Raw genomic sequence first — 12,051 nt, 5'->3', positions numbered from 1 at the left:
GAAAGCCTCATAAAGACTTTCTATCGAAGACATCGTACATATTCTGCATTTGACAGGCTTGACAATTCTCTAAAGGAGCTGTACAAACACGATCTGAACTGCAATTATCTAGACGTTCAGCAAGATTGAGTTTAGGCGTCTACTAGTGGGATGTTGACACTGTGACGTGAAGCACATAAACACCGTAGGGTGATATCATACCCAACACAGAAACATCGATACGTAAACACTGAGTAGCTAGCCCGGTTACTTTACATTTCTATACATTTACATACTTAACATAGCAGAGGAAAACAGCGAAGATTGCGGTTGCCATATTTGTGGCAATCAATAGAGATCGTCTGTGGCCGATGGAACGTCCTGTTTTGGTTCACTAAGATAGCCAGCTAATGGCATTTGCGAAAGCTCTCGCACAAGCCAGAAGGGAAACTAATGTTTTAAATTTCACTGTAAAATTTATTTGCTTAATAATTTTTCAAAAATAATGCTTTTATTCTGATTAGAATGGCGATACCGCTCGAAAATTCTCGGTATTGCAGCGTTTGATACTTAGTTTGCTTTTGAAAAAGGTAAAGCGAGAGATAATAATTGAGTGTGACTGAACCTTATTATCTGATTTGTGATTGCGGTATATGTAGTGTAAAATTTTTGAATCGATCAACTTTGTGAATGAAGGTATTCTCTACTAATTTGAATGTCGCCTTGGTGTTGTGCCATTTTTCACATTTTAAAGAGAGTAATACCGGAAAAAGACCACAGATAGCGTGACTGTTTTTATAAGCTGCTAATTATTTTTATACTTCAACGCTCAAATATAGGAGTCAAATATAGCGGGATTAGAACAGGCCTCAGTGATAACGTTTTCAAGAAACGCTTTGCCAATCTCATGCTAGTCACGGTTGATCTTATCCGTGGAAACGAGTAACTCTAACACAAGAAATAGATGCAATCTCTGCTCATTAGAAGAAACTGTAAATAATTATTGGTGATAAATCAACGCCACCTTTTATAGATTGAATTCAAATTTTAGAGAGTCAAACCAATATTATTTAACAATAAATTTCCATGCATTGAATACATTATGCAAATGTACAAGAAAATACAGAAATCAAGGGATAAAAAAATGTATTAAACATTTAATTAAGGCGTTACCATAGTCATGTAGTTTACGACCTATGAATCGATGAACATGATATTTTAATATAATTAAAACATTGGTGGTCATTTCGGTCATTGCTTTGTCCCCTGTAAGTGAGCCTATATTGGCGGCTGGCCTGTGATAGTCTGCATGCGTGTCTTAAATATATATATGTCGTGAGTGTGATCGATTTTATGTCTTCGATATCTGACAGATGTCTTTATCAAATGCTCCGCGATTTGGTAAACTGAATCTTTGGGCTTAAACTTGATCTCTAAAGTTGAGGATGTGTGTTGACTAGAAATTTTAGCTCGCGTTCTAACACACGTGTAATTGATGTACCAACGTTTGTCTATTTGTCTGTATGTCAATATATTTATAGGTGTCTATTTGTATGCCAGTCTGTCTGTTTGTCTGTCTGTCTGTTGTCGCAATATATGTATCTATGTTCGTGGGATCGGGATCATATATGGTGCATAGATACTGTTTGGGAATGGCAAGAACTGAGTACCTTGTAGTAGATGTGACTTGCAAATTTAGTATCATATCCCTTGAATCTTTCTAGATATGTCAAACAAAGAATCACGTCACTGTTTTCAAGCGCAAGTAGTATTTTCATCACGATGGCACTGTTTATTTGCATATTAAATGAAATATTCCAATTGGGGATATATCTGGATTGACTCTACCAAAGTTGATGAAACTTGTCTGTAAGCTGTAACATAAGTGAAAGTCAAGTGTATTTTTACATCAGCAAATAAGTAATTTGCAAATTTAACAAACCTTAATTAAGAATATATATGGGACAGACTTTGCCAAAGTTGATGAAACATTCTATGTACGTACAAGCATTTTTACATCGGGTGATTACTAATTAGCATTGTTAATGGACTTTATCAATTAGCGACATAAGATTGGAAGGACATTACCAACGTGGATGAATTCTGCTCTGTTAAGGTATGATTATGTAACAGGACATAAAGACATTTGACATTTATATGTCAGATGAATGATTATATTCATATTTAATTACCTTAACCAATTGATAAAATTTAACTGCTAGGACATGGCAAAGTTGAGAAAACTTATTATGTCAGATAAGACGATGTTATTACAGTAGTGAAGGACATATCGCATGTTCATATGAATATGTTAATATTCTATTAAATTACATATGAAACTTATAGGACTTGACAAAAGGCAATTTAAGTTGTTACATAAGATGACGATTCAATGATATAACATTTTTGGAAGAAATTTAGCATTTTTTTATGGTTTCCATTTTTTTCAGCTAATTACTATTTTTTTTACTTACCAAATTTATCGAAGCGATGCATGATAAATATTGCCCATCATGTTGAATATTATACAAATTTTAATGAAGTCAAATAAGTAATATTGTCAGAGAATTTAATCTAAGACAACTGCAGCATGTACTGAAACACGAGGGCATTTTTTGTTCATATCTGTGTCATACCATAAATAGAACACAGTGAATATGTCGATTTTTCACGCAGAGTTACTCATGGACGCGGCCTTTAGAAAAGTTGTCCATATTTCTGAACGTAGTGTCCAATAGAGCTGAAGTACTGTAGCTCGAAGTTTTGCCTGGGTATATGGGTCGGACGAAAAATCCGACCCAAATACCAAGGCAAAAGAGCTTTTTTAGTTCATATCTGTGTCATACCATAAATAGAACACAGTGAATATGTCGATTTTTCACGCAGAATTACTCACGGACGCGGCCTCTACAAAAGTTGTCCATCTTTCTGAACGTAGTGTCCGATAGAGCTGAAGTACTGTAGCTCGAAGTTTTGCCTGGGTTTATGGGTCAGACGAAAATCCACCCAAATAGGCAAAACCGCAACCTACAGTACTGCAGCCATATCCGATATTGCTCTTAGCATATTGTATGTGTAAATGCCAATTTTTGTTGCAGCAAACTTTCAGTCATGGAAAGAGCCATTTCTAAAACTAAGTAAATAGGCAAAAATGCCATGGAAATACTGTTATATATCTTCGATTGAGAATAACAGTAACAGTTTAGCAAGACATACTTGCTTTACCTTGGACATCCTTGAAATATCAGTCAATCAAACTTTTTACCAACTCTTTCTGACCAACTCGGAACGTTTGTTTGAAAGGTTGGACTTATCTGCATTCGTTATGAATAGCGTTCCAAGTTGGTCTCCAAGTGCCGACATGAAAACAAATTTTACTTGTCAAATTTAAATCCAACCCACCACAACAAATGATTTGATCCAACCTGATCTTATATGTAAGCACCTGAAGCAAATTTTATACAACAAAATCTACCTATCTGACGACCGCGTGTATGCGTGAAATAGCTCAGTTGGTAGAGCAACCGAAATGTATTCGGGGGTGCACCGTGGGTTCAAGTCCCGTATGGATCACTTTTTATTCGTCAATGTATTTAATAAATTTCGTATGGTGAGTCAGTTCACACTTAACCTTCTTTGGCTGCTTTGGCTTTGCATCATTCATGTGATTGATCCTCATTACCACAAACCGATTCCTATGTTGGTGTCTTGTGCGCGAGACCCTGTTGAATCCAGTATTGGATCATGAGTTAAGCTGTTTTACTCACCATTCACGCACAACAGAATGAAGAGTTGCCCCTTCTAAGAGACAGGACCGCCCACATTGAGCCGTCTTATCCATTAGCTAAGTTGGTAGAGCAACCGAAATGTATTCGGGGATGGGAGTGTGGGTTCGAGTCCCGCATGGGTCACTTTTCATTCGTATATATATATATATATATATATATATATATATATATATATATATATATATATATATATATATATATATATATATATATATATATATATATATATATATATATATATATATATATATCCTGTCCATAAATTATGTACCATGCTAAACACTCTGCGGAGTCAATGTGACCAGAGGGGAAACTCTTATGTATCCAGTTCTACTAACGCCAAGGTTGCATCTATGGTTTTAAGTATGCAGTTGAATGGTTGATTTTCAGTACAATTCCCGTTCCAAAGCAAAGCTCTGCAGTACTTTGTCAAAGCTTATGTCTATCTTCTGCTGTCAACACAATTTGAGTGTTTGTGCAATGGATGATTGCAAAACAATTGAGTCTACAATTTATAATAATTATTGTGACTTACCCAACATCACATAGCATCCCATCCCGCAATGTGATATTTACATTTGCTTTTTATTCGTAATATTTACTTTTATATTGTTTGCTTCTTTATATATGTCTAAGACCAGATCAAATTTACTATTCGTCCGTGCATGTTTCTCCCTCGACCCGATTACTCAGGCTTGACCTTTCTTTTGGAAGGAAGCCTCTCGATATCTTGTCTATGCATACACATGCCAGCTTGTGACCAATAAGGTCCTCGTTTTATAAAATATTTGATAATATGCAGCCATAAACCAGAATACTATTTTGAAATTCATTTCTTTTCGTTATCTACATTCGTGAAGCAATGCCGAAAGTCTATACGATAGAAATCAAGATAACAAATGGGTTTTCCACTAGAAATAAACAGCATCGATAGCAGAAAATCTTGCCGTCAGCACGCATACAAAGCGTGTGATAATATCCCTGATGCGATGTGCCGTTAATGTTTTTCGACTTTACAGAGTGAGCGTATGCCTTGGCTGCTGACACTGCAAGGGCGAATGGTTTATATAAATTCACAATATGGTGATTTTGAAACGATATACTATTTAATCGGAATTGATTGTTTGAATAAATTCAGTGAATACATACGTGATTTATTAGTTTGAAATTGTAATGCCGTAAATAGCATTGTCTTTACTTACTCTCCGACCCCCTACAGTTTTATGTGAGGAGATGTTTTATATTATTTTCAATGCTCCGGGTTTTCTTCTTACTTCTAGTATAACAACCACGTAATACAAGAGACAACAAAGGTGCCGTCATGTTTCCCTTCTTGTAGTCATGTTATTCAGTGCTTTTAGTTCGCTTAAAAAAATTCACCCCTCGTAGTTCACGCCTCGAAAATGAAAGATTTAAACTTTTGCTCAAACTTTCCTCAAGCTAAATGAAAGATTTAAACATTTGCCCAAACTTTCCTCAAGCGAACTATTACCCATTCTCTTTCACAATCAAGAATACCCAGATATGAACTGAAAATGTGTTTCAGTATATTGCAGTCGTCTGTAAATTTAAACTTTTGCCACACGTTTGCAACTTCATTGAAAGTGGTATGATCAACATCATGAACAATATTCACCACAGATCAATTACAAAAGTCATTAAGTATATAAATATGTAATTAGCTGAAATAAAAATACTAAATTTCTTTGACTGCTGTCATTGTGTCACAACTTTATATAGCAAGTGAAATTGTCTTTGGTTAAGTCCTTTAAGCTATTGATGTCAAGTTTTGAAAGCTCATTAGATATACAAAATATAAATTAGCTGAAATGAAAATGCTAAATATCTTTCACTAATACAACATAATTGTTTCACCAATATACTTAGCAAGTTTCATAAACTTTTTAAAAGTCCTTCCAGTCTGATATCCCTGAAGATATTTAAGTTATTTAAGTATGCAAATTAGTAAATCGCTGATGTAAAAATGCCAAATAACTTTCATTTATATTTTATCACATTTCTTTAGTGAACATAGCAAGTTCCATCGACCCTGAATCAAGTCACTAAAGACATATCCCTCATTAGAAAAAAATCGTTACATATGCAAATTAGTAATGATATTTTAAAACTTAAAAACTGACTTTTGGTAATATTATATCATAGTATCTACAACGTGCATAGCAAGCTTCATCAACTTACGAAAAGTCATTAAAACGCAAATTAGTAATTAACTACATTAAAAGTGCTAAATGATTTCCATAATGGTTTATCTTTAACTTAGTATCTTCAATGAACCCAGCACATATTGTCAACTTTAATTACACAAAGCCAGATAGACGTCTCTAATTAGGAATTTCGTCGAATATGCAACTAAGTAATTAATTGTTCTAAAAAATATAAACCGAGTTTGCTCATTATTGTTCTTCAAACAAGTTTCGTCAATTTTGAATATATGTCGGTTTTTCTAAAATCATGAACTGTGCAAATGAGTATGAAATATGTAAGCCACACCCACTAAAATCTGATAACTTCGTAGCATTATCCGATAAGCAGCTCTTGAGATATCGCGCCGACAGAGAGAAAGACAGACAGAGAGACAGACAGACATTGCTGCGACATTAGCTCTAGAGAAACGAATTACCAAATATTTCCCGATATTTGAAATTAAAAATGGAAGCCATAACCAGGTTATCTCTATAGGGAAAATAAAATTCCCGATTTTCACAAAACTAAGCAGGAAAAAGCTTTATCTCCTCCATAAGCTTCAAGTTGAGCCCCGAAAAGAGTCTTGCAAGAGTTCAAGTGTCTGAATATCTGTCTCCGAGGCACATTCTATTTTAAACACGGTCCGAAATCAAGTTAATAGTAATGCTGCCATCGTATCCACGAAAATATTCTCGTATTTTTTACTGACTGCAACAATATACTCAATTTTCTACATTTGTCAGCATAGTAGTTACGGCAGAAAATGGGGCCCAGGGTATTTGTTACAGCTATTCAACTTAATGGACTGTGTTATTTTTCGCCCAGCTGCACCCGGTCGTCAATGAGCGACTGCTAAGAAATCTTAGACAGGCTTTCTCTGTAACTGCCATTCTTCTAGTGTGACTCAAAGGTTTTATGCAAGAGAGAGAGTTTATTATGAAACATAGGTGATTCTAAATGTTAAACAATGCTCTTATCTTTCAAAGTTAGCTGCCTTTGTTTAAATATGTCTCACTCATCTACCGTTTATGTAGTTTTCTTTGGCATTGTGCTATTTGCAAGTTTACCCAACGCATTCACCTGGCTTTTCACGCTCTGTGCTGTGAAAATCATTCGGTTACCGTGCATATCTTTCGCGCTGCGACAAACGTTCTTCATGACCTTTCTTCGATGTTTAAGGCATAGCTCTATAATTTCGCACAGGTAGTGACGGAAAACAGGGCAAAGGTACGCCCCGTGGCGGGCATGCCCGCGGGCAAGAAACAAATAATTATGCGTGTTAGCCAAATGAGGTTTGTCGACTTGGAAAGCTAAAGAGTTTTGAATGGAAAAAACATATTAAGTATGTCTATGATGATATCGTCTTTTGTCTGATCACAGACAAATAGAAACAGACTTGTAACGGGTATTGTTCAAGGCGTGAAGCGGTTGCGTAAGTCATCCATGTTCGCCTCGCCTCCTGTAGCTCTCGCCTCGGTTTTCCGAAGAGTGCCGACCATGCACCCTTAGGAAGTTTCCGGATTTTCGCCAATTTTTAAGCGAAAGTTTGTTCGGCAAAGTTTGTGTTATTGTTTTCATGTGGTGATGAGTGGAATCGGCATGCTGGCGAAAACGGGAGCTTCGGGAAAGTGAGTTTTTACCATTTTAAAAATTCCTCTCACATTTTTATGAATATATAATGAGTGTGTTTCAACCAAATTTGAAAATCTTCTATCGATAATGTCTGGTTTTACTCAATGGTTTACGGTCGTCTATTAAAAGTTGGATATTGAAGGACGTGTTTATGAAACTGCGGGCGTGTTATGTTTTGATTGGCGTGAAGCTGTGTTTCTGGCCTGAGAGTTCACCAAATAAGTCTGGTTGCTACGCGACTAGCAGCACGATGCCATCTGGTCGTACTTTTTGCATAATCTCGTGCAATTATAAACCACGAACAAAGGTCTCAAAAAAATCAAACACCTGTGAAGCTCATTTTAATATAAAAAGGCCATGGAACAAAAGCCATGCCACGTTGCTAGTCTGTTTCTTCTATTTGTCTGTGGTCTGATGTACAGATGAGCGTGTATCGGGTCGGATTAGTCCGTTTCCGGAGGTTGCTGGAGGGACTGATCACGATGATGTAGGACCAGAAAGAAAATATATATAATTCAGGGCCGCGACATTTAGAAAATAAAAGGCGATTTTCCTTGTTAGGCCAATAAAATGTGTATATTCTGTAATCCTTTATCCCCTATTATACCCCTCTGACGCATTTTTTAAAATCACGTACATGTACGATTATCGTCAAATTTAGCACATGTTGATGGGTCCCACCCCATTAAAAAAAGAGAAAAAAGTTCCCGACCGATCTGTTCTATTCCTTAAAGGCATGTGACAGAAATACACACACGTTTTTTCTCAATTCCTGTATTTCTTTCTGAAGCACTGCAATATGAGAATATCAAGGAAGCACTGCAATATGAGAATATCAAGGTAATGTAGTTTTTTTTCCAGCGACTTCTAGTAATTCATCACCGCCCGAGACTAGGGAACGCCACATATCGTGTCTATTGACTCCATCGGTGAGATATTCCGTGTAATCCCACAGCTAGCTAAGGATTTTGCTGAATACACGCCTACAGAGGAAGAATACATGATTTACATGTCTTGAATACCTGCGAAATATGACCAGAGACACGTAAGGCCTTTTCTATAACAAAGTAGTTTGTAAAATATCACTGCCAGTAAATCAATTTTTAATTTATCTTTTTAGCACAAAAAGTAAAGCAAGACTTCAAAATAAGAAAAACAACAAAAAATAACCAGGAATACTTACAGTAAAATGGAAAATCATATTTCTTCGGTAACTTACGAGTTAAAAATTATCTCCACCATGATTCCATGACAAGTATTTAAAAGATAGCAGACGCAATGTTCAAGATCCACATACTAATTTACAGATTTAATTTAAGAGGAAAATATTTAACACTCTGTTTCATAAAATCGTATTATTGAATTTTCCCTATTAACAGGTCTACTATTTAATATGTGCAAATACGTCAGAGTATAGAAAAATCATGCGAGGAAGGGATAAGAAATATTATAATTTGATGTCCGTACAGTGTGTGCTTGCGTCTTTTTCCTGAATATTAGGTTTTCATAAATTTAACCAGGCCATTTCAAGACATCTTTCTTTCGTACCGTCCTTACTTGATTGGATTACACGAAAGTATAATGAATTTTCACGTGTCTAGGCATATTACAACATGTTTTGCGTCAAAGCCTTATATTGATTATGCTTCTTGTTGAAGTAATAATCGCATTGACGTGTTGTTCTTAAAAATCGGTGATTAAATCACGAAAATTGAGGATACACAGCCACGGAATAAATTCTGATTTCAATAAATATCTATAATACAATAGTAATTTAAATTTTCAGACATTTAATAATAACATACGTTTTCGTATAAATACCAAACACTGTTCATTTTCACTTTTAGTGTTGAATCTCCAGTACTGAGGCTACCAAAGTTTTCTCCCTAAGTTTTAGCCATCTCTGAATGGACGATGAGAGTATGTTGACACTGCATATGGCAGTGCAAGACGATGGGCTTTATCAATAAGCTACTTATTGTTATACTTTAAAAGATTAAATGTCTCTTTAGACTAAATGATGTGATCGATCTTGTGACATCAAAAGGATGCGCTTTTACCCGGATTGCCTCTTTAAACTAAGTGGTGTGATCGAACTTGTGGTGTCAAAAGGATACGCTGTATGAGGACCAATAAACCTAGTTGGAAATGGAGGAATTTACAATACTAAGGCGATGCGGGTCGTTGCCTGTCGGTGGCCAAATCAACAAGTGCGCCATGACGAAGGCTTCTTTCGCTCACACAAAACAGAAAAGAACTTCGGTTTGGTAAGGGCAAATGTAAACCTTTTGTATTTTTTATGCTTTATCCATCGTTCAAAGGCGTACATGTATTTCCTATTACAGGATCCTGTATCTTATGTCCATGACCGAGTGAAGCAACGAGGAATAAAGTGTCTTGCTGTTGGGTACGAGATCATGCACGCGTCACAATCTTATCATCCTGAGTCTGCTACTCTTGACTGTCCCTGGTCTCGAAAATCATTACCCTAAGAAATAGAGTCCACTACCCGACCAAGTGGCCCATGTTGCCTTGTTTTTCAGGTTCTTTCCGGAATCGGCCGCTCGTCTACTCAATCAATTCACTCACAGATAAGTGTACAGCGAGTTGTATTAGAAAATCTTAATTATTCAAACAATTGGCTTTCAGCCAAGATGAACTCATAAGTGGTAAGAAGCTGGTATCAATTCGCAGCGGATTATCTCACAATATTACACATCAATAATTCAATCGATCCCAGTGTAGGGCACAACAAATATTATATTGGAAAGCAAAAAAAGGCTAAACTTAATACATTTCAACATTAATTTATTTAATCTCGAACCAACAGGTTGCCCCAATAACAGGTTCGTTTGAAAATAAAAATATAATACAAAAACGAAAAGTATATAACAGTTACAACGTAAACAAGTGGATACGCTGTATACAGCAATAACAGACAATCAAGCCTATGCCAAATATGAGAACATGAACAATCAAATACACGTTCATGTTGAGAGAGAGAGAGAGAGAGAGAGAGAGAGAGAGAGAGAGAGAGAGAGAGAGAGAGAGAGAGAGAGAGAGAGAGAGAGAGAGAGAGAGAGAGAGAGGAGAGAGAGAGAGAGAGAGAGAGGGGGTCAATTTACTTACGTGCTGTAGGAATATTACTGTCGGGCACATCCCAGAGCTGAATATCCAACGACCGTACATGATGGTAGGAAAAGTAAACGGCATACAGAATATGGCCATCGTCAAATCAGCCAATGCAAGGTTCATCAGAAACCTGTTTAAGACTGTTTTGGCTCGACCAAGGAGCAGTACTACGATGACTCCAATGTTTCCAATGATCGAGAGTGCAATATTAATACTAAAAGCGCAAATTAAGGCTGTTCTCCACTCAAAGGGAAGTGACATCTCCTCGTAATCCATGAATTCTTCAGTCACATTGTCACTTACTGTGTCGTTCTCGACAACCGTTGCCATTGCCGCCCGCTGTCGAGAGCGGGTAATTTTAGCCAGTAACAGTGCTGTGAGTTCGAGCAGTTGCCAGGAAGGTACTGTAAAGTTAGCGTCGGTAAAGTTGGTTTCGTAATTATAATAGTAATCCATATCTTGGCGTCGATGTAGCCTGTGTGAATATGAGAGAACTTGTGATACCGTTCAATACTCGGAAAAATTCACGGGCGAATCTTGAATACCTCTATTTGTTGCTGATCATGCGACTGAGTCAGACGACTAATTCTATTTCGGTGGACTGGGACCGAATCTGATAAATACAATCTGATGATAGGTCATATAGCTGAGTTCTTTTTTACTGGTTCCAATACGTATACAAGTAGTCAGTAAACAATTTACCTTACTGAAATGACTGGATGCCGTAGCGAGCTTCTAGCTTTCGTCAACGATGGATTCTTGCGCTGTGAAAATAGAATACCGTTGTAATATCCGTCGGAGGAACACTATCAAATATCGATTGCCCAGGGCTGCATGTATGTCATTGCTATTTATGTAAAATTGGTCCACGTTCTGCAGGGCTCCGCGTGACGTCTGTGAAGCCTGTTTGTCCCGCGCATGCTCATCTCCAGGTCCACATTCCCTTAAGATAGTAAGCTACCGGACCACCTGCCGGGTGCATAACTTGTCACATGCAAAGCAAGCGAGACGCATCCCTCTTCGATACCAGCCGCATCCTAATGGCAATGGAAAGATCTAGGTGCTTGCTACTGCAAGGCTTCTTATCGGAAAATGAATAAAGATCACAGTGGGACTATGTCCAATGAGTCATGACAGATGTGAGGGCACGCGCTGTCGTTTGTGATCGGCATCGAAACCACATTGTTATTGTTGACTTAGTATCATTCTTAATCTTAACAAGATAGGTTTAACGATGACTTAACATATTTTAATGGGTGTGCTAGTTTCAATCATATCTGCCGGTGTGACAGCCATATTTAACATTCGAGCCCGT

The 12,051-nt window shown here is 36.9% G+C and overlaps 1 protein-coding gene across 2 annotated transcripts in view; it reads right to left on the bottom strand.

Moving 5' to 3' along the window:
• Positions 1-11,781, bottom strand: part of LOC139123053 (prolactin-releasing peptide receptor-like) — a 50,292-nt gene extending 38,511 nt beyond the window's left edge. The window contains exons 1-2 of one of the 2 annotated variants that reach the window (XM_070689021.1): positions 11,439-11,781; positions 10,734-11,211 (exon numbers count right to left, since the gene is read on the bottom strand). In XM_070689021.1, coding sequence (XP_070545122.1) covers positions 10,734-11,192 — 459 coding nt within the window. In that variant the 5' untranslated portion in view covers positions 11,193-11,211; positions 11,439-11,781. Of the gene's footprint in view, positions 1-10,733; positions 11,299-11,438 lie in introns of those variants that run through there. The other variant, XM_070689020.1, reaches the window with a different exon arrangement.
• Positions 11,782-12,051: the final 270 nt, after the last annotated feature.

This window comes from Ptychodera flava, chromosome 22, assembly GCF_041260155.1.
Source record: "Ptychodera flava strain L36383 chromosome 22, AS_Pfla_20210202, whole genome shotgun sequence".
Lineage (NCBI taxonomy): Eukaryota > Metazoa > Hemichordata > Enteropneusta > Ptychoderidae > Ptychodera > Ptychodera flava.
Note: the sequence above shows the minus strand (reverse complement) of the source record. Positions and strands in the feature narration are given on the sequence as shown.